General features: G+C 43.0%; 1 protein-coding gene across 2 annotated transcripts; it reads right to left on the reverse strand.

Moving 5' to 3' along the window:
- Window positions 1-13,072: 13,072 nt before the first annotated feature.
- On the reverse strand, window positions 13,073-23,260 carry LOC142571635 (uncharacterized). 2 transcript variants are annotated; one of them, XM_075680147.1, is made up of 5 exons: window positions 22,555-23,260; window positions 21,723-21,811; window positions 18,780-18,965; window positions 16,812-16,973; window positions 13,073-13,175 (listed from the first exon to the last, which is right to left on the reverse strand). In XM_075680147.1, the coding sequence occupies exons 1-4, from the start codon at window positions 22,557-22,559 to the stop codon at window positions 16,951-16,953; spliced, it is 303 nt and encodes a 100-aa protein (XP_075536262.1). In that variant the 5' UTR covers window positions 22,560-23,260; the 3' UTR covers window positions 13,073-13,175; window positions 16,812-16,950. The 2 variants fall into 2 exon arrangements, with proteins under 2 accessions (XP_075536262.1, XP_075536261.1); XM_075680146.1 differs by having other exon boundaries at window positions 13,073-13,178; window positions 22,555-23,259.
- Window positions 23,261-23,722: the final 462 nt, after the last annotated feature.

The raw sequence follows: 23,722 nt of genomic DNA on the forward strand, positions 1-23,722 counted from the left end.
TGTCAGATTCTTTCTGACCTTTCGTTGACCTCAACAATCATGGTAAAACTCTGCATTGAAATAAAAAACGTATAATGTTAACGCTTAGTTCCTATCTTTCTACTTGCGCTAAAAATATACTGTGCATCATATCAGACTTCTTCAGGCGCCAATTATTTCATACGTTGAAAACTTAATTTCACTACTATTTTTTATTCTTCAGTATAATTAAACGCGTGCAGTACCAGAACGAATTCACAGTTTCGCATTCTGAGGTGTTTTGTGAAGCTTACCAAATATGGACTCCGTGCGTGAACTCCCTACAGGAGTGTCAGATATCGGAACGTCAACAATTCTATGTACAGATTACTTGGAAGGCACCCATCCAGCCATTTGAGAAATATTTCCTATAAACAACTTTCTCAATGGAATCAAAAGAAATGAAGAAACTATCGTAGATCATTGTCAAACTAAGTGGATAGCTTTCTAAATTTGCTGACTTATCTGTGAAAGTCGTTGGCGCAACGTTTCTTCTCATTCCTCGGCGGTGGTGGCGGCCTTTCGTTGGCGCGGAGTCTCGCGTCGCTTTTCTAACTTCTTTGCCTTTGCTGCCACAGTCATCGTAGCAAAACAGTTGGCCGCCTCCCTTCTCCGACCCACAAGGCTCACCGATTTCTGGCGTGACGTCAGCACCACTCTGCCCAACCAGCAAGATCCGAAGACACAGCCATTGTTTCCCCTCCCCCTCTGTCCAAGTTTTTGTTCGCTGGCTCCGCATCTGCGGCAGTCCTGTCCTCATTCTCACAACGGGAAAAACCCCTACAAACCCGACTACAAAAATGGGGCAAAGAGTCAAAGAAAGCTGTTCGCTTGAAAAGAAATGAACTCGCCACATGACGACGTACTCCCAGCGAAAGCAAAAATCCACCCGTATATTTTTAATCTAGTTTACCATAGGTGAGGCCGAAAATACGGAGGCATTGACGTGCTTCCGTTTCGTGCAATTGCTTCCCGCACCCGCAGCAGCATGAGCATTGCCCTCGAGATTGGCGTCCATTACTGGTAGTAAGTTGTCGCAAGTATGTTGGTTTGGACGCTACTTGTTAATCAAACTTCCAAGAAAGCTTTATTCCGAAGTATGTGGGAATTAGGAAACGCTTTAAATAGCATTATTTTTATGAGTGATTTTGCTTTTGCTGCACCATCTTGACGAACACAATCGTGCACGCAGCCCCTGAAGAGGATAACGTTGCTGGCATTGATCAATACCGCATTGGCACCAGCAGTGAACACTGAACTTTCCCGCGAACTTCCCCTACGAGAAAAAGAAGACTTACTCAATGATTTTAACACGCAAGTGACGTTCACTTATATCTATCGCATCTCCCCTCACCTAAAGAATTATTTTTCTTTCGTTGCCTTTCAATAGTCATAGTCTGTATATTTATTTCGTCAATAATATACAGACAAACCTAATGAAATTTCCAACTCATTAGCTTCGTATGACAAAGTGAAACACGTAAACAGACGACACGACATCTATACCTTATGGTATAGATTTCTTGAAGCTTGCCACGTGATAACTTAGTGCAACATTGCCCTTACGCGAGCTACAATTTCTTAAATTGCGCGAGAAAAACAAAAATGACGCCTATACGGCGCTGCGATGAGGTGTCATGTATAAGATCGTATGCCTGCTGCATACAGGCGCCATCTCGTCATTTTTCCTCCGCTACTGTGGTCGAATTTACCTCTGAGAGTCTCTTTCGAGTGCTGACGCCTGATAAGCTCTAAAGCCGCATAGTGCGTGCTCTTTAAAGCCTCTGTTTCTTTTCCACTTCTTTTGATCCTCTTTCTCAGTGACCTTCACAGGCATATTTTGGCTTGTGCGGATTAAGTCTGACGGCGACAGTACATGTAAGTAGCCCGAAATTATTTTTATTACGTCGTCAGCGAACACATTTTCTTTAGTGTTTTCTTCTCCGCCCTCTCTGCCAGTACGCTACAGGATGCAGACATTCAAATGTGATTTTAAAGCGGCAGCCACATGACACGCGTTTCCGACATATTTAATCTGGCTTGGCATCACACGGCGATGGCGCGCCAATATTAAATAGCGCGACTATCGCGTTATACCAGCCGCCGGAAGTCTGTGCTACGTTATTACCGACTAATTCAGAAATCATAAGGTTCGTGTTTAGGCCGCAATAACAGCGCGGTTATTGTGCAGCACGAGATGGAAGCGCTAAAGCCGAACGACGCCTGACTGAAAACACGTCGGAAATGCATTCCACATTAAAACAGTCGTCGCCGCACTAGCGCACAATTCACGGCCTCTAGCTGCGACGCGGGCAGCGACTATGGCAGCTGTCTCGAGCTGCCCCGATAAAGGCTCTCTGACGCTCCCAACTATATAAGCTCGCATTTCTTCCGGTTTCAGTGTCACATATCGTCCTCGGTATCAAACTGCTTCTTTCGCCTTGGGACGTGTTACGCGGCTACGTCCCTCGGAATCTTCTTTTGTCACTATGACGGAGTATTTAACGGGCCTTCCGGCCTTTTATTTCCGAATTATTGGAGGCACAATTCGTTCCCCTTTGCCAATGGTAACCATTCCCTTTCTCAAGATGATGTATTATTAGGTGATACGTTAACAGTTGCTTCACGCATACTCCTTGTTATCAGGATATTTTTCGTTCTGCTACATGCACCTAATGTCTCACAAGCGAGAGTATAGTCTCCCCTCAGTGGATGCTATTGCTGATAGGCTTATAGATTAGTCCGCAAGGTCCTGGTCTCGGAACAGAGACGCGTATTCTAATCGCGGAGTGAATAGCACTTCGTCGTTTTAATTCAGCCGACAACTTTGATGCGATGCTTAGAATTCCTATAAAAAATCATTTTTAACTCGTAACGTCAACCATAGATATTTCATACTCCCAACAGGCACAAGTGCTTCCTAGTTTAGCGTGTTCCTTATAATTTTCTTCATCATGTCGCGAGGTGATAAAGAACCGCTTTCATTAGGTGCTTCGCAACATTAACACATTAAACGCTTGAGTGAGTGCATGTGGGCAATACGTTCAGAATACATAAGCTACGTCAACACAATTAAACATTTCTTGCGAAGAAAAAACACGCTTCACTTCCTGCTGTCAGCAGCACTGTTAGCTTGTTTGCAACACTATATATTATGCAACGGAGCACGCTTTACAAAAAAAAAAAGAAAGGAGTGACATGATTTTGCGCACGATCTGTCCTTCGACTATCCTTACCAAAGCTGCAATTAAATAAAGCACACGAACTTTAACCATGTATGAGCACATTAAGTTCACAAGACATCAGCGACGTCAACTCAAATAAGCGTTGCTTGCGAAGGACAAAAACCCTTCATTTCCTGCTGTCAGTAGCACTTACGGCTTTCCTGCAACACTACTGTCTATGCAACGGAGCACGCTTTACAAGCAAACGAAAGGGAGTTTGACGTACGATTTTGCTTACGATCCGTCGTTGGACTATCCTCACCAAAACTGCAATCAAACATAGTATACTAAATTTACTCATGTAGGAGGTCATTAAGTTCAGAAGGCAGCAGCAACGTCAGCACAAAAAAATAACCATTCCGCTCTGTGAAGATGGAATGGCAGCGAAAGCTGACGACAGTCAAAGTTCTCAAACGAAAAGCAAAGTGTTTTCGCTACCATTCCAACTTCACAGAGTGGGATGGTTGTCATCTTTTGCGTTGCGAATCTGGCTTCGTTGCTCGTTCGGAGGTGCCCGGGCTCGCGATTGTCGTTTTCGTTCAGCATCGCGGGAACGTTCTTCCTCGGTGGTCGTTTCGCGCCGGCGCCGTTTACCTTCTCGTTGCTGTTCCCTCCGGCGCTCCTCGTACGCATGTCGCTCTTCGGACGTACGAACTATAGGTATCCGCCCCATAGATAACGCAGCTGTTTTTAGCTCTGATACCTTTCCTGCTTATACAATGCGATAACCTTGACGTGATGCTATTGTTCACTGCGAGCGTTCTAATCTGTTCGTGCATTTTGACATCTGCGGCGCCGCACTGCACCCGTATGGTTTTGTTAGACGTCGCTAAGTCCGTTTCTGTTGCCGGACGCCGAAAAATTTATGGTAGGTTAGTCTTATACAGCTTTCGCTGTAGTATACGTTGCTTGCGAAGAACAAAAACCCTTCATTTCCTGCTGTCAGTAGCACTTACAGCTTTCTTGCAACATTACCTGTGCAAGGGAGCACGCTTTACAGGTAAACGAAAAGGTGTTTGACGTAGGATTTTGCGCAATATCCGTCGCTGGACTATTCTTACCAAAACTGCAATTAAATACAGAATACTAAATTTACCCGCGTAGCGGGGCATTAAGTTCAGAAGGCAGCAGGCACGTCAAGACAAATATACGTTGCTTGTGAAGGATGAAAACGCTTCATTTCCTGTCGACATCAGCACCATTGGCTTTCTTGCAACGTAATTTTCATGCAACGGAGCGTGCTTTCAAGGCAAAAAGAACGTGGCACAATTTCGCGCGCGATCCATCGTTCTACTACCTTACCAAAACTGCAATCAAATATAGCGAACTAAATTTGCCCGCGTGAAATGGGCGTTACTCTACTCAGCTGCTAAGTGCGAGCACAACTGAAGTTTCGATGTTCGGCCGATATTGAGATAGCGGAACAAAACCACTGATCCTCTTCCCACCTGGCCAAACCACGGCCGGGCTAAAGCGCACTCATATTGTAGTCCAGTCGGGATCAACTGTATACTGGGACAACGTTCTTTGGCGTCCTTGTCGCTTCATCTGCAGTCTAATGCACTATTTCCTTAATCAGTTTACCTTGCCCATTAAAGAAGAAAAGAAAAGAAAGAACTCACCGACGATTACGATACTCCTTAATGCGAAATTTGAGCGCAGCTGCATAGGGCCTTCATTTCGCGATATATTGGCTGGCACGGACAATCTATCTCGTGCGGCATGTTGCAAATGGAGCGAAGTGTAGCGCGAGTGCCTCGCTAATCAGGAGATTGCGAGAGACAGCGCGTGTGTGAGGCGGGGGCGCAATTCACAGCAGCCGCCGCAGACAGACCTCCGCTCATGCAGCGCTTTATTTCCATAAAGACGAAACGGGCTACTGTAAGCCATCTCGTAGCCATCGTTGCCGCAAAACCCGTCTTGCGCGGCACTTCGTTTTCCTTCGCACGCTTTCGCCACACCTTCCTCGTCTTCTTCCCGCCTCACGGTTTTGCTGCACCCTCCTCCTACGCTGTCCTCCTCGCACTCTTTGCTATCGGCGTCTTTCATCTCCCTCTGCGCTCCACGTTCGCTTTCATCCTTCGCTGGGCTCGTTCGCTCGGTTACGAGGGACAACGCCAGCGCCGATGCTCGCAGCAGGAACGGGCACCTAAGAGCTGCGCTCTAAAAATTGTTTGATCCTTTTTTCCGAGGAATTGGTCACAACACGAAAGTGATAACACAGCGCTCGTCTCGTCTCGTTTTCGTCCCCGTGATGCTATTGCGCTGTTTACATTTAGTATGGATTGCCAACTAGCCCAGACAGCCATCTTACGAAAATGAAAGTTGTATTTTAAGAAGCAGTGGCAACTTTATTTCACATTCACAAATGTAAGTCCATGAATCCGCACGGTCTTTATTCATTACAGTTTCGCTCGCAGGGCCAAACAATGCCAGTGATAGTAAGCACGCGATGAAGCATGTGAAGCAGGCAGCATCCTGGAGGCTACCAGGCATAAGATGTATATCCGACTCGACGGTGAGTGTGCATGTGGCAAAACTACGTCGTAAGAACTCCGGCGGCATTAAGGTCCCTGAATAAAACTAAAACGTAGCGACATACTTTTATCTTGCCACCGCCGCTGCTGCGAGGAGGCAGGAGAGGAGGTTTGCGTCTCCGAATTGGTTGAGCGCCGTCACGTGGTATTTCTCGCGCCCTTTTCTCTATTTTTCTTCCTTTCCGCGTCTCGGCGCATTCACCACCATGACAGTTGGCCATCGAGTATCCGCCGCAGGCTTTCGCAAGGGATTTCGGATGTTTTGGCTAAGCTTCGTGGCTAACCGCGTCGTTAAAGAAATCAGTTTTTGTTTTGTTTTATGTTAGGATCGATTTTAAGAGTATTGGAGGGGGAAACGTCTGTGAACATAATTTTTTTCTATGTTGACAGGGTACGGAGCTCAGGCATGGGTAAGCTTATGCACGGGTGCTATTCTCAGTGCTCGTTCAGATTTGCTTTCCTGGGCTGGTCGCGCTGTCGTCAACAGGTGCATGAAGCTATGGAGTGCGTGTTCTGTCATACATCGTGCAAGAAACGTAACACGTGTTATTGTTGTAGCACTGAGAGCTTTGTCAGTCCATGCACTTTTTTAGGTGCTGCCACCATATTTTGCGAGGACAAGCTGTTCACTACCAGTGCAAATTACTTTGCCCATTGTGAATGATACACAGCCTCAATCAGTCTGCAAATGACTTTGCAAACAAAATCCTGCATGAACCTGCGGCCTCATTGTATGCGCCATTCTCGTGAAATACACGCCCTACACAAGCCTTAAGGAGGGAACAATGGCTACCTAATGTTCAGAAGGGCGGCGAATTTTGTTAGTTGGTATGTCATGTTACTGTGAAAAACGGTAGCGCGAAGTAAAGAAACACCGGCCGACACCTTTGCTTGTTTTTGCTTTGTTACACAACTTATACTTGTGTTTTTCCACGATAAACCTCAGCTGGAAGTAGCGTATGTCTAATCTTCCTGTGTCCCTTCACTTCGCGCTACCATTGTTCTAGTGTCCAGCAAATGTTCGTATTACTGAAAGTGTCCCACACCTCATCACGCACTCAGCGTCGCTGTTCGATTGCTTCAACACCTCCTCACAGGCCTGCGCATGCGCGTTCAAGGGAAGGGGAGCCACAGGGCTCAGGTGAAGACAAGTGTAATTTTCCACACTATTGTCATCTCACGTAGAATATTACGTCCTTACCATGCGATATCCTGGATATTGCTAGGATTAAAGTCATCATATATCGAAGTGTTGAGTCTGATGCGCTCCCTAAATCAGACTCGCGCACGCACTCGTTACTGCGCCGAGGGGAGAAACGCGATCGCCAGTTAAGTTCGGTGAGAGCAGCAAGAAACGTAATTACAAGTTGACGACACAGGAGCTCTCAGTTATTTTTGCCCGTTCGTTTCTCTCCACAGACGCACACCTCTGCGTGAAAGAAATGCGAAGCGTTTGCAATTTAGCATTCCACCGCACTTCAGGAAGTTCACTGCGCGCTCGAGCGCACAAGCGCGAGTCATTTTTTGATGGAAGTGCAAATGCGCGCTGACGTCGCAAGAAAGAAACGGGTTTGTTTTGTTCGTCTTCGTGACGCCCCCATCAATCCCTCCCCTTTCTTTTTTTTTCCTCTTAACCATTCTACTTCAACGCCTCGTAGAGTGCAAGAATTCTCTGTTCATTTTTCATTTCATTTATTTGTTGTTTGAGACATACAGCTGTCTACAGACATACAGACATACAGGTTCCCTGTAAAGTTGGATTACGTAGTAAGAGTGCCCGCGACTCACAATATTGCTTTTCGTTAACTTACCATCCGCATTCAATCGATGGCTGGCGAAAGGCTCTGCCGGCGAACGCGGAATACGATATATAGGAGCACTTGAAGGTTAAATATGGCTGGTTAACCACGGCCGCGACTTGTGGTGCGTATGCATACGTAAAATATGCCTTGGGAAGGGGAGAAAGTGTATTTAAGCTAATTTTGTACTTAGTTAAAATTTTAACTACCAAATGTTGTTGTTGGCACCCAACCAGCGCGTGGTAGTCTAAGCAGTATAGCTAAGCTACTGTGACGTTGCGAGTTTTCTCACAGCAACAAGTGGCTCTGCGGGGTTTCCTGTAACGGTGGCATGTAGTACGAAATGGGTATTCGCTCTGCATTAAGATGATCCTTAGTTCGCGAGCTATCTGAATACATGTAAATTGTGAAATCGTTTTCTTCGGCAACCATCGCACCAGTGCTGATGAGGTTTGTTGCATTTCAAACAAGCTGAAATCTAGTAACTGTAAAAATTAATTTTCAACTTATGTCATGAACTGCTTTAGAAACATTCTTGAAAATTGCAAAGCTTCACGAAATTGATGTATCAAGTTTGCAAACCTGTAAGTCGCCAATAAAAAAACAATAATACAATTATGTTAACTACTCCTAATAATACATATTATGCATTGCTATGAAATATGCTACTTTCTGAGTAAGACTTTGCAAAACCCTTGTAAACATCGTAACAATTGCGCGTAAGCTATGCACTTATATACCAAATTTGTCTGCTTGGAATACTCTAACAGATGCAGTGCACAAAATTACGATATCTGTCGTTGGTGCACAGTTACAGATTTGTAAATTTCGTTCTTTCTATAACTTGCTGATTTTGGGCAATTTCCGAAGAAAAATTTAAGATCCTAAATCAAATTCCTGCTTCCTATATAATCACTAGAATTAACTTTCTCTCTCAAATGCAAAGAATTTCATTCAAGTTGGTCCAGCGGCTGTCTACTATAAGAGCCCAATGTCAGTTTAATAAATTCAATAAATTGTAAATGATTAAGTTTTCGCTATACTAACGTATGTCTACGTGCGTCATCCCCCTCCAAAGTCAGCTCACCGTGTAAAATGTTTCTGATGAGCTCGCACTTCCATATGTGCACATTTAAAGCTGAAATCCATAGTAAACCGACCTACTTGCACATAAGGGCAAACCATGTCTTTCTTGTGAACCCAGTGCTCAATTCAGTTCAATTTTATTCCATTTTTCTTCAGATATACACAAAAAATGGAGGAGGCCCGAACAAAAAGTGAAACTCTGTTCACGTGACGGGGATTCGGGGCCCCTTTACAAGGCGTATAGCATGGCAGTTGATGTCGAACATCAAAGAAAGAAACACTCATTATGCGTAATTACGGTAAAGAAAAACTTAGTATGCATACACACAAAAGAAAAAACACGATAAACCAAATGTTCCATTTCTGAAAGCAAGAGAAATACATTAAATATTCTTTATTAGAATTTCATTTCACTAGTTTCATTACACTAGTACACAGTGTAATGTGCTTCAGATGTGCGCTACTCAACGGATACAAGAAATTGTCTTAGTGTTTTCTTACTGGTAGATTCAATGAATATTTCATGTTCTATGAAGTAGTTTAAAGGTTATGGCAGTCTGTAACAAAGCATCTGTTCACTCATATTTAATCGAGTGTATGGAATAATCCAGTTTTCAGTATTATGGAAAGAGTAAGGGTGAGTTTTTCTTCTTAAGTTCAGCTAATGTACGTAATATTCCATCAGAAAATTTAAGGCATTGTTTGTATCTGAGGGCTAAATTGTATGAGTAGAAGTTGTGAGCAGGAACTACGCAAAACCGTGTAAATAGCGGTCCTGTGTGTGCTCTGCAATGTTCTCCAGCTATATGATGGATAGCTTTCTTTTGCAGTACATGTAATCTATTTATGTTTGTTAGAAAAGAAAACAAGAAAAGAGTAGCTCATTTGAGAGGAAAATAATGGATGATACAGTTATAGTTATACACTACTCGGAAGAAAAAATTGTGATTTTTCGAAGACGCCTGCGGTTTCAGAAATGCGAGCAACGAGGTGGTTGGTATGTGTGTCCCACGACAAATTTTTATGAAAGTAAACTCCAGAAGTTTTGACAGCGTCAACAATCTCTATGGCGGAATTGTCCAGAACTAGGATGTCTGTTAGTGAGAAGTTTATTTGGGGTAGTGAAAATATAGCTTTTGCTTTGTTTACATTTATTTGTAATAAATTCAAACTGCACCACGTGCTAAGAATTTTAAGAACATCGTTTATATCACTAGCTGTGTAAATTCTGTGAACGGAATAATAGTCTCGTATCTGCATATAAGACATATTTAGGGGTTTTATTAATATTTCTGATGTCATTTATATAGAGATTAAACAATAAGGGACGTAAAATACTCCCTTGTGGAACCCCTGTATTTACGGGTTTACATGAAGATGAGTAGCCATTGATTTCTACACGTTGCATGCGATTCCGGAGGTATGATGCTATGAGAACTAATGGTAAACCGCGAACGTCATACAACTGTAATTTTATTAGTAGTGTTTGATGATTCAGTCGATCGAACGTCTTCTGTGGAACGGCCACTGCGAAAGCCAAACTGGGCGTCATTAAGTATATTGAATTTATCAGTGAACTTGGTTAATCTTGTCAAAATTATTTTTTCTAGGCCTTTAGAAAAAATGGGTAATATGGAAATTCGTCGGTAATTAGAAAAATTATTTTCGTCACCTCCTTTATATATCACAACCGCCTTTGATACCTGCATTTTCTTAAGGAAGACACCTGTACTGAGCGCTAAGTTATAAATATTGCGAAGATGTGGTAAAATAATGTCTATTATATATTTAACTGCATGGTCTTATCTGTATTCCATATAGGTCACAAGCTGCACTATCTTTAAGGGAAATAAATATACCGAAGATTTCATTATCATCTGTAGGAATGATATATATACTGCTATCGTTGTTTATTTTGTTGGCTGCCTCTGGCTAATGCGTACTGACCACTAAACTCGTAAAAAAATCATTAAATGGTTAAACGACTCCTTTACCCAATACCCTACACAACAGTACCGTCCACAGCAGACGCCCCTGACTTCGGGTGAGAGTAGCGTTTCGGGGGCGTGACAAAGTTTCTGTTTCATCAGTCGCCGTAAAGGCACGTCCACGCTAGCGGCCAAAACGCGCGCGACACGCCGCACGCGGCAAGCGCCCACACGGCAGACGCGCGCGGAGGAGTCCACAGTCGCGTTTTGCGGCACGCGGCAACGGCGCGTAGAGTCCCGCGTTGTCTCGTTCCATTCGATACATCTCGTGACAACGCGCTCTCCGTCCTGCCGATTTCGTGTTCCATCCATGGCTATTTTGAGCCAGCGGTCGTGGAAGTCCTTCAATTTCCCCGCTGCCTGCTCGCCTGCATGGTATGTACAAACACAATGACATGCTCGCGCATCTTCCCGGAACATTCAGAAAATTTCACTAATTACTCACCTGTCATGCCAAACTGCTGTCCAATAATGTGCCAGCGGTTGGCGCGCAGCTCCTTGTCCTTGAAATCGACGTTCGGTTTGTCATAGGGGTACGCATATCCGCGAACGGTTTCCAAAAACGCCTCCATTGCGAGGCGACTTCTTCGTCGACGTCTCGGTGGCGTTGTGGGAAGTCTTAACAAAAACAGCCCCCTTGACTGGAAATGGCCTCTGAGATTTTACGGCGTGCGTGTCACTGTTCAATCTCAGAGCCCATAGATTATGATTCTTTGCTTATGCGACAGGTGGCGGCACAACAGCGCGGCTCGCTTCTTATTGGTGCTCGTTTTGCGGCTGCCGCGAAAAAATGGGTCTCGCACCAATCCGCGCGTTTGCCGCGCGTTCCTGCCGCTTTTCGTGAATCTTGCCGCGCGCGGCGTGTCGCGCGCGTTTTTGTCGCTAGTGTGGACGTACTTTAACAGAGTCAGATGGCGTTGCCTCGCCCGTTCAATTGAACGTTTACAAACGTTTGATGCGCAAGCATCAAATTGGGCATTGAGCAATAAAGCCAGCGTCGGTAGCAGGGAAACAGCACCTAAATTTCCATTGGCTGCGACGTCACTTCACGAGCGCGCCTCGACGGAGCAGAGCCGACGAAACGGAACGCCTGCTGCGGCGATAGCGCGCCAGGTGTTGCGTGGGAGGATGGCCGCGACGCCACGTCACCAGTGAGCCTCGACAGAGCAGATAGGGCGACGCGACGCCGCGGGGAGAGGCGGGTTGCCATCGGCGAGACGGTCGCGCGACGCGCGCGCGCGGGTGCTGCCGTCTCGTTCTCGGAAGCCGGCGCGCGGTCCGTCTCTCTCTCTGTCTCTCTCTCTCTCTCACTCGCACTGGGCTTAGCTGCTGCGTGCAACATCCGGCCTTGGTGGCCGCTGCTGCTTCCTCGGTCTCTCGTCGCACAGGAACGTCGCTGGCATGCGGCGTCGTGGATTTCTCATAAATATCGCCCAAATGTTTGCGGTCTACACCCAACATGCTAACGTAGAAACTGTACAAAAGAAATAACCCACTCCAATTTAATCACAAAACTTCATAACATACCCAGCGGCAAAACTTGAAAGCAATACACGCAGCGCAAAAGTAATACTCGCACCGTTCCGTTGGACATTAATGTTTTCGCATTCACAACTTATAAAGGTGTCCTCGGATTTTGAAGCGAAAAGCTTCACTACGCTACACTGTAAAAAAAATTTTCCTTACTTTACAGAAAATTTGCTGGTAATTTGTGACCGAACACTCTTCCGTAAATTAAGAACGGTCATTTCCGTAGAACGGACAACTGTAAAAAAGAGACCGTAATACAAGATACGAGTGCTTCTGTATCTAGAAAACGGAAGACTCTGTATTCTGAATCTGTACTATAACCGTTAAAGTACGGTGCTTCTCGTATTCAGAAAACGGAACACACTGTAAGCTGAATCTGTACTATAACCGTTAAAAAACAGGTGCTTGCCGTATTCAGAAAACGAAAGACTCCGTATGCTAAATCTGTACTATATCCGTTAAAGTACAGGTGCTTCCCGTATTTCATCTTGCAGAGCATATCCATTATTCGAAGAATGTGCCATCGGGGACAAAATTGCCCAGGACGTGCGAGAGTTGACCGAATTTTATTGGTGTGCTATTTGCTGGGATCAGCCGTGCCACCATCTGCGTTCGGAATGTGCATACGTGACCCACTGTTTTCAGCAGTCTTGAGCAGAAATGCAATTTGGTCAACGCTCGCACTTCCAGGGTACTTTTGTCCACGATAGTACATCTCCTTTAATGCAAATGTCATGAAGGCAGCTCATAGTCAAAGCAGCAGGTCACCATCGAGAAAATTGTCTTGCCAACACACTGACATGGCTGCAGAGATAAAACACTTTGCACTTTGTGATATGAATGCACTGCATAGCATATATACAAAAAGGTGCAACATTTCAGTCCTCAAGTTCTTAGATCACAGAAGCAACTTTATTTTCTTCAATCACTCGTCTTGCACTTCTTCCTGGTGAAAGTTGTTCTTGACTCCAAACGCTTGCAAGGATAAACTTGCTGCTGTTAGGAGAAACAAATAGTATTCGTGAATATCCATCCTAAAGAAAGCGGCAAAAAGTATAATCACAGAACACGACAAAGCAGTAACTTCTGTGTTAGAAAAACATGTAAGTAGATCAACATTGTTGGAACAAGGGATGTTGCTGTAGCCAACATTTCGACATAGGTGCTTGTCATTAGGGTAGCAAATGTTTTCCTTGGCTGTGTTGTTTTGGATTGTGCATATCTCACTGGCCCCTAGCCTCATTGGGGGAGAAGTAACTGGTGCATATAATAGGTCAAGAGAAGCCAAAGTGTTAAAATAAAGGAAGGAAGGGTGTGCTTGGCAGTGGTGATTGTGATGGAGCGGGTATGAGCAATGCTGTCAGTACTTGCCAAGAGTAGGGGTGACCAAAACAGAAAACGATGTACACATGTAAGCAGTCATTAATCCAGTAGACCCAATCTTCCCAGAAGACAAAATAGGTATCAAGATAAACAGTTTGCACTTTTGGAAAAGGAAAACGAAGAATTAAGGAAAATAAATTTTGTATCAAGATGCATCTGGTTAAGATCACTGCAAATGGTAAATGAAGGCACATTATGAATATATATTTTGTTGAAAGCCAATGAAGAAAAGATATATTAACCAAATATTAAAAAATAGGGACATTAAGATTAAACTGGGTATGACCATAAAACAGTAAAGAACAGCCTGTGGAAAAAAATGGGATGGATAATATAACCAGGTGCAAGATTGCAAAACGTCGAACGCTGTTTATATTCATGCTGCTGTTAACGGCTTCAAGTTTCTGTCTTCCTGTGGAACCTTTGCCTTACTTGAACAAGGAAATGGGTCATTTTTTAAACAAGCCAGTTCAAATGCGGTTCAAAGCTTCAGCAGTGTTATAATGAAAGAAAATATTATGGTCAGCTCTCCTGGGTGTGCTTTCATTCACCAGTTATTTCCACCAGTGTAAGTTCAAAATTTAATGGTCTAAATGGACCTTAGCTCCTGGCAAACCATTAGCTGGTCTTTTTTTCAACACAGATGCCTGCACATTATATGTGTTGACAGGAGTGCTAGCGAACTACATTATACTTGTTGCCACAACCAAAGTGAAACTTGGTAACAGTGATTGAACAAAAAAAACAGCATTCCACAATACTGATTCAAGTCATCTGGAAAAGTTGCTTAAGTTAACGTACACCCCCTACTCCACCAGACAATTATTCACCACACTGACTCTTATGGTGTCAACCATGCTATTACAACACTAGGCATCAAATGAGGAGAATTAGGGGATAAGAGGGCACAATGCTTTTTGTTAGAACATCAAATGTGCTTTACATAAATGCTACATTCCAACTAACAAAGGAGCAACCGGTTTGTGAGATAGTGACCAATGCATACGAAAGCTAATGACATTCTGTGCAGCAGAATGTTGACGATGAGGTGTTATGCGCACAAGTGTACTCTTTCACACAAAATGACATCCTGCACTCAAACCTTGTGCCAAGATTAGGGTTTTAAAAACACCATAGTGGAAAGCAAAGAGTGCTAAATTTGTTGAAAATTACTAAAAATTATTCGATTATTCATTATCCTTACTGTTCGTTAAAGATTCACAGATTGTTCCCTACGGGTGCTGTAAACAGGCACCCTGCTTTTACAGTGGTAGCAACAATGATCTGTGGCACAGACAAGAATAAATGCTCATGAAGTTTATGCAAGAGTATATCCTACAAATTACACCCCATTTCACATTCCAATATGGTAGAAGAGGAAGACGAAAAAAACTACTTTCTGGTGGAGGATGCATACCGCAGAATAGAAGAAACAAGTGTACCCTAACCATTGCTGCTGCCGATGCCTGTGCACGAACAGTTACATATAATATGGCAGTTACAATTGTTTTTCCACAAGCACTGCAAGCTGCGGCCAGTTTACCAGTACACAGCTGTAATAAATTTAGGGCAAGCTAAAGCTCTCTAATGGATTTATCTCATATGACACAATTGGAATGCAATATTCTGCAAATAAGTGAAGCGCGATGTGCCATCCCATACAATGAAACACCTTTCAAGAATCTGAATCACCACCTGCACTCTTAGGCAAAGTTACACCCTTTGGAGTGCCCCTTCTGCCACACAACAATAATCGTTATCTGCCTTGATGCGTTTCCTTTCTTGAAAACGCCACGCCCGCTACTTTGCTGTCGGGAATGCTATCATGCTGATAACGCGCATGCCGTTCGTTACTGGAAAGCACAGGGCTCGCAGCGTTAAAGAAAGGAAATGCATAAAGGCAGATGACAATTATCGTTGTGTGGAAGAAGGGTGTAACTTCAAAGGGTGTAACTCTGCCTAAGAGTGTGAGCCGTGACGAGGGAAAAGAGTGTGTTCTGTGTAAAGTAGTGCACCTGTATAACCTAAAGCTTTGGAGAATGCATTTAGTATGAGCTGGGAAGGTTCCTAATTTTAATTGCACACAGTGAAAACCTCCATGCAGTTTTGCAAAACGCAAACCCCCTACCTTTTTGTTGTTCAAACGTAATGACACGCAGGGCCATAACATGTACATTATGGGTTTCGTTCCCAAACAATCAAAGTGAATAGCACCACCCTAAGTGTCATGTGCCTTCTTGTTAGTGTCGAATGCTGCGATCGGCAAAGAAACGAATTTCTGGAGCAATATAAAGTATTAGGTACTGTGATCCCAGTTCTTTCACTGCTGTTTAAGCATTATCGGGTCCTAAAGTAAAAAAATGAGGAATAAATACATGCATATTTTACGTCACAACCCTCATAAGTATTTAGTAGTCTGGATTATAAAGGATTCCAGATTTACAATGCAGGACAGATTTTATTCCACTGAAAGAATGGCATCATGCCAATGATTCTGCATTTGGTGCTATATTTATTTGTATTTAGTTCAGTTGGAATGTGTGTGTATCGTCAGCGATATCGCTTGACATGTTTTATATTGACTGTTTCCTAAATTTAGGCAAATTCGTATTCGCAAATAACCTTGTATGACACCAAGAACTTGCTTAGCAGGAGTATTTCTAACATTTGCAAGATATGAGGCTCTTGAATGCATATCTAAGCCTGGGGTACACGCCGCCCCCTAATCTCATCAGCAAGTTTCTGGAACTCATCTACGAGGTTTCTTATGATGAATGTAAAGTTGCTTGAACGGGAGAAATAGGGAATTTATAACAGGTGAATTATGCAGCATAAGAATGATGTCAGCAAGAAGCAAGCATCAAGAACTATAAAATGAAGACTATAAAATGCAAGAATTATTTGGGATGATTTAAAATTCTGGCATTGGAATGAAATGTCTTTCAATCTATATATAAACTCTGATTATTCACTCTACTACCACTACCTTCATTAGAAACATTCATAATCATTAACCTATCTATGCCACATCATCTTCGCTAATATTCAAGCCTTCATAAGCTGCTTTTTTTTACAGCTAATTCTCTGTGGGAAAGAGGTGTCCGTGTGAAGACCATATCATATACTTATTACCTGTTTTTTGATAAATGATAAGGGAAACACTTCACACCAAAAATGCATTGAGCTTCAGCAAGTTCTGCGTTTGATGCTGTTGATTCTTTTTTCCCTTTGCCATCATTGACCCACCTGGTTAGCTAAGTAGACAGAAAAGCTGCAGGAGAAAGGTGGGGGTGCCAAACCAGACTTGTGCCCCAGGGGACCTTTTCACGGTCACTGGAGGAACTGCCTGTGGCCTCGGCATCTTCCTTGAGGGCCATGGCCATGTCTAAGAAACCTTGTCTCCACAGGCTGCACATAGAAAGATAATTTTCTGAGCTAAGTCTATTTCTTAAAAGAACCCATTTAAGTTGTATTCGTGGCTTTGCACCACAAAACTGACACATGACTGGCCACTCAAGACACTTTATGTGTATTCGCAGGCTTATTCCTTGGAAAAACACTTTTATGTAGCACACAATGAGTAAGAGTAACAAAAAAAGTGTATCAGGAGGCTTTCATATTGCTCTACAACTTTTCGTTGACACATTTCATTTTATTATTTGACATATTTAATAACTAATTAAGAATTATGTAATTAGGCAGAATGCACAATATAATCAGAGTATCTCCAAGCGATGGCAAACATCACCTTCATTTTGTCTAGTTACATCGCATTTACATATTTCTAAATCTTGGTGCATGATAGTTAAGACACCCTCAAAAACAATATTAAAATTTTCATAATCATCTCTTGCGTGTTATTGGTGGCTATGGCTGCTTCAAAGTTATTCTTTCAGTATGGTACAAGCAGTTTTGAAGTGAAATTGTTTTGCATCGAGGGCATGTAATCTAGACAATCAAGCAAAAGGTCAAGTTGTGTTCACTATTCAGATGTTTAACTAAGAAGCTGCAGGAAAAGGAAACAGGACACACCTAATCAACAATGCAAAATTTGAAAATTTAAACTGAACAAGAAACCAGTTTTTGAAAACACAGAAAGAAAGCCAGAAGCTTACATCGAATACACCCTTGCTATGTACTCCAAGTGAAGTTGTTACCGCAATGCTTGGGCACCATATAAACGTAACAATCAACAACTTCAAGCAGAATATTAACACCACTAAATGAACTGGCCTTTGAAGATTCTTGATCTGAAATCCTCAACGACTTGTTCTGGCATTTAATCTGTCAAGCTCAATCTGTATTCTCAAAAGCTGGCTCTCGGCCATAATTTCTCTAAACGCAACATCAGCTTAAATCTCAAGATAGGGTTGACCTCTAAATAAAGTGGATAATGCATGGCAAACATCATGAACTCTCTTACATGTTAACCAGAGGGTTCACTCATGCAGCCATGAAATTGTGATGCAGACACGATATATTGAAGCTGGTTTTGTGAAGTGTTTCATGCTTCCAAGGCTTCTTCAGTTGTGAAAGCTGTCTCCATTAGCTAAATAAGCGATGAGAATAAAAAAAGTACTTCAACATGCTCACAATATGTTGGCCATTTGCAAGTAAACAGCAGCCTTTTTGGGCGCCCAGGTTGCCTGGTGCAAATCTACTATGCCACAGTACTTGCGTTACCCAGTACCAGCCACTTTAAAATGCAATGTGTTCAGAGCCCTTTCCCTCTGTTTGTCTGCTTTGGAAACAGTTTAACATGTGTTCAGTAGGCGTCGAGAAAGGGGACAGAAAACACTGTGCACCACTGATTTCTAACATGTTTCGCTGGATGCAGCACACCGCACCGGATGCAGGTGAAGCCAGTGGAAATGCGATGTCATGCAGTCGCTTGTCCTGGAAGCAGGGCATATGGTGGACTAACTAGTGCGTGCGATCAGATAATATTGCTGCCGAAAAACTTTTCTTTGTGGTTTTTCACATTTTAGGAGGTCTCTACATGTCTGGTAAGCACTTTTATGACAATCTGAACCCGTATACGATAGTGTTCTCTTACATCAAGTTTTTTCTGATTTACCAGTGTTTCCATTGCAAGCCACTTATGTTAGCGACACTGTAGACACTACAATGGAAAAATTCTGGACACCTCGAAACACTGCTTGGGTAGGTTATGGCACATCAGGCAGGCACGTTAGGGGAAGAAATGCCACACACCCGTGCAACAAAGTGCTGCCGCAAAGTTGTGAAGCACCAACTTCCGGGACAAGGCCAGCTTCAGTCGAGGGCGCTCGATGTGCTGTTCATCCCCTGTAGTAGAGATCAGTGGCGTGTACCCTTTTATACTGGCTGTCTTTTCTGGTCGGAACCTTGGCAACAGCTTCCACCATACTTTTTTTGAACCTGCAACATGTGCAGAGAAAGTCACATCACTGTGCGTTGATTGTCTGGCTTTATTGTGCTACACATTCTATCAAATCATTAAAAAATACAGTTCACACATTTTTACTACTGTATATAGACAGTCTAGTTGCTATACACGCAAAACATTACCATTCCTCTGACAGAAAGCAACAATAGAAGCGTACACTGTAAAGCTACACTAAAATTTAAATTGATGTGACACCGTATGAGCATACAGTATGCTTACTGTATGCTCTAGCCCTGTGTCAAGTAAAAGTTAATTGTCAATCATTTATGGTGTATTTCTACTTATTCTGGGTCATCAAACTGTACAATCAATGTTCCATGTTTACACATTGTTGGCTTTTGATTGCCTGTGTGATCCGTTTCCTACTTACGCATGCAGTAATCCCACTGTAATAAGGAAAAAGAGAATAGGAAATGCCTTGATAATCTTCCACATTTGATGAGGGCAGGAGCAATGGCCAATAGCATGTGGTTGAAGCTACGTAAATACTCAGTTTTCACACAGCTTAATTATTCAGCAAGTAATAAAGAGCTATCCTGTGCACCTCTGCATGACCAATAAAATCTGACTACTTGACACTGCACTAAGGCTGCCGCTTGGTACTGTTCGGCAGTTCAGCTTTGGTTTTCTGATATACAGAACTGTTTAGGTACCAGTAGTTTACTTTGCGATAAAATGGAGCTTGGAGCACTGGTCAGTCATTTGCACATAAATAATGCGACAGCAAATATAACACAAGGATAGGAATATGGGTCTCTTGGAAAAAGTACATACTACACATTATGATTATAATGTGATGTGATGCCACAATGAAACAGAAAGCAACGCATAGAAGTGGACGGCGCTTCCATGCCACCAAGGTTATTGGACAAACAGTACTTCAGAAGTGCCCGCAACACAATGTGTTGGCGGGCTAGTTGGTGTGAATCCATAAATACTTTGTTAAGCGCAAAACAATGGACACAAGAAAGACGACCAGCACAAGGCGGTACACTCAACTGACATCACTTTATTGCGTCGCTCCTTTATAAATAGTAGAATCTAGAAGAACATGCGCAGTGAGCACCATGTGCAGAGACCATCAACAACCAATCACAAGAGTGTACTCATGCGACGGGATCCACAAAACCATATTGAGCACTGCACAAGGTTAAAGAAGGCACACTAATGCACTGTGACCCCAATGACTGTATGAAGAAAGCTTCCGATAACTCTCGGGCGGTGGTATCACAGCACTTTTTCAAAATCGAAGTATCACGAAACATGGCTTTGCACTTCCATATTTTACAATGTTGAGCCAAATGGGAACCTGTGCCTGTTGGTATGGATCGCTTAGGTTCGCAATGTTTCGTGATGCTATGATTTTGAAAAAGAGCCGTGATACCTCCGCCAGAGAGTTATCGGAAGTTTTCTTCATACAGTCATTGGGGTCACAGTGCATTAGTGTGCTTTCTTTAACCTCGTACAGTGCTCAATATGTTTTTTTTTTTTGATTCTGTCGCATGAGTGTGCTTTTTTGATCAGATGTTGGTGGTTGCTGCACATGGGTGTTCACAGCGCATGTTCTTCTAGATTCTGCTGTCTACAAAGGAGGGACGCAATAAAGTGATGTCAGTTGAGAGTAGCACCTTGTTCTGTCGTCTTTCTTGTGTCCGTTGTTTTGAGCTAAAAAAGCAATGATGTATTCCTTGTGTGTGTTTGAAGACAGCTCCACACGCAGTAGCGTATCCAGTATTGCTGCCCAATGGTTTAGCTCGCCGCAGTTTGAAGTGCCACAAAACATAAGGAGAGAAACCTGCATTATAGTCTTGTTGCAAACAAGAATATAACGTGAAGTGCATTCCGAGGCCAGAAACTATAAAAAAAAATTTCATGATGCACTGCTGTGCAGGGTTTTATAGCAAAGTCAAATACATTTAGTGTAAATATCACACTATGATGGTGCACAATGGTGGTAATCTGTAATAATATAAAAGGTGCCTTAATGTTACAACAAAAGCTGACATTACTTAATAATAGCCCTGTAAAATTTAGCATGCAGGGGCACCGCTTGGTTAAACAATAGTGATGTATTGTCTATGTACACAAGTATTACCCACGCATTTATGCCATTGTCTAAATGGCATAAATGAATGGGTAATACTTGTATACATAGATATTACATCTCTATTGTTTAACCAAGTGGGTAAACTATGTCTGCCTGACACAAGATTAGAATTAAACCATAAATTATATATATTCACCCTAACAGTAACACCTCATTTGAACTTCACAGTAAGTAGACGCCTGTTGATGCCAGCCTCCCCCAATGCTAAACTGTGCTGCATGCTCTACAGAGAAATTATAGTGGTATCACTAAACTCTGAAGCAATTCAGGACTGCAACACTGTAGAAGACATCTACAAATGTCCCATTTCATGTATAACAGCCTGAATTGCTTGCACATCTTACCAAGTGCAAATTAAAATTTCTTCTTGTTTATCATTTTTGCCTGCTAGACCACAATCCAATGTCATCAATATATTAACATATTACCTCAAAGAACCTAATTTGGCTTATAGATTAACACCTTTGCATACTGCCACAGCTGCACTCTGTCATATGCGTTGCAATCATAAAGGAGTGCTGGTCCACCAGCACTCCAATGTCACTAACAGTGATCACCTACACAGCTAAGTAAACGGTCATGATTCAGGTGGCAAATAGCTAAGAGAAAAAAATCCACTCACCTTGAGAGCTACAATACTGCAATAACTTGAGAGATGGACCCATTGCAGGCAGCAGACCTCTTCTCAGCTCCAGCACAACAGCAACTTGCCTTTCAGTAAAAGAAAAGGATTGATTAGTAATGATAAGTTACCTTGTTTTTGCTGAGTATCAATACAATCTGACTTTCATGCATATCCACTCTCCGCTTTAGTAACACAACTGAATTATTCGTCAAATAAAAGAGTCTATGATGATACCATTCGCTTCTCTTGTAGGTCCAAATCTTTTCGCACTGATACCCCGTTTACTGCTTGCTTACTGACACGAATGCCTTGACTGCCCAGACATCATTCGAAGGAACACGTCTTGCTGCACCGCAAAAAGTTGCACCAAGGAAACACACAGCAGAGCAAAGAACTTTTTTTTCTGGTCACAATTAAAACGTGCACCCAAGCAAGAAAGTAACGATCACAGGTAGTGAGCGACTGCTATTGCCTCGAACATTTATTTCCGTATTTTAACAGAAGTTCTTGTATCGGATACAGTGTGCTCTCAAGCCAATACAAGCGTCAATACAAGAGCTCAACTGAACGCAGTTTTATTCTACGCTTTTAACGCGAGTGAACAAAAGGTTAGAAGTACCTCACGGAAATTGCGATCGAGCCAATCGCGCTACGACTGGAATCGATCTGAAAAGATAGGGTGATCCCTTTCCCCATTCATGCGTCATTTTTGCCCTAAGACGTTGCATAGTGGTCTTTTGAAACAATATTTCTGTTCGCGACACCGGCTAACCACACATCATTTTAACACCTACGTTATGCAAACCAAATAAGATTAAAATGGGCTTACCTCATGAGCAAGTTACGAGCGCGCGTAGACTGTTGAACACCCGTTGAGAGCAAGCAGGCTATCCGTGTCCAAGCGCATACGTGCACCCAAACACAGGACAACTTCTTCGATGCCGCAGCGTGCAGAGTTTTGTACACGAAGTGAAAGACATCCAGCGCAAATATCTCCGCGCGATGACGGCAAATGACGAGCGCACAAGCGTACACGACACAGCGACAAATTCGGAACTTTGCCAATTCGAACGTGCCGAGACCCAAGCAGCGTAACCATCCATCGTTTCTGTTCTTCGCTCCCGATGCGTCAATCTCTCTTCCTTGGGGTCTTGCTCCACTCTTGAGTACAAATCAAGAGATATTTACGGCGAATTAACAACACTTACAACACGACTCGAAAAATGCCGGCTGACTACACATGTGCAGCTCCGTCCGCCACTCCAACGGACGCGCAGCGCGTGCTGCCCCCTGGTGCCGCACTCTGAGCGCGGAGAACCGAACAGAATCGGTTTCGTTTTCGCATTTGTGCTCTAGTTACTCGAACTGCAATATAATTGCTTGACAATTAATTGAATTCTAAAAGAGGAGAACGCTTTCTCTCCCACAAGTTAGTGCGTTTTATACAAAGGGAGAGAGAATTCAAAAAGCTGAAAGGCAGGGAGGTCAACCAAAGCATTCGCTACTGGCGATAGCAAACCCCTGTGCTACAATAAAGTGCAAAGCAGTGCACTGCGATGCGTCCAGAAGCTCTAGTACAGTGATAATTTGGGCTGGTTGGTGCATGTAATGAACGGGTAAATAATGAGTTGTGTCATAACATTACCCATGCATAAAGCACATGGAACTAATGGTGTTGCATTCTAGGTCAAAAAGAAATAAAGCTTGAATCGTTACATCTCGACACTGGGCATTCTGTCTTTCCGTATTATTTTTTTCTTCTTTTTGACAGTATACACAGTACTAGCACGGTAATAGGTCCTTCATCTTCAGTCACCTTCCAGTAGTTCACACATGTCGGTGCATGTTCGCGTTCTTTATTCTACCGTACAAGAACGAGCGCGCTTACCGGTCTTGTTTCAAGATGAAGCGCCAAATGTTTGCGATTACATCTTATCGCAAGAATTAACACATGAACAGTGAAGATTATGCGTAATCGATTTGTCTCAATGAATGGG

The sequence above is a fragment of the Dermacentor variabilis genome, chromosome 2 (genome assembly GCF_050947875.1).
Source record: "Dermacentor variabilis isolate Ectoservices chromosome 2, ASM5094787v1, whole genome shotgun sequence".
Taxonomy (NCBI): Eukaryota; Metazoa; Arthropoda; class Arachnida; order Ixodida; family Ixodidae; genus Dermacentor; species Dermacentor variabilis.

Bases quoted from the DNA above. Each gene is read 5' to 3' on its own strand.
- LOC142571635 (XM_075680147.1), bottom strand. The intron at 18,966-21,722 runs GTGAGTGGATTT...CACATGTTGCAG, and splicing joins GCAGTATTGTAGCTCTCAAG to GTTCAAAAAAAGTATGGTGG. The intron at 16,974-18,779 runs GTGTGTGGCATT...TTCTATGTGCAG, and splicing joins GGCAGCACTTTGTTGCACGG to CCTGTGGAGACAAGGTTTCT.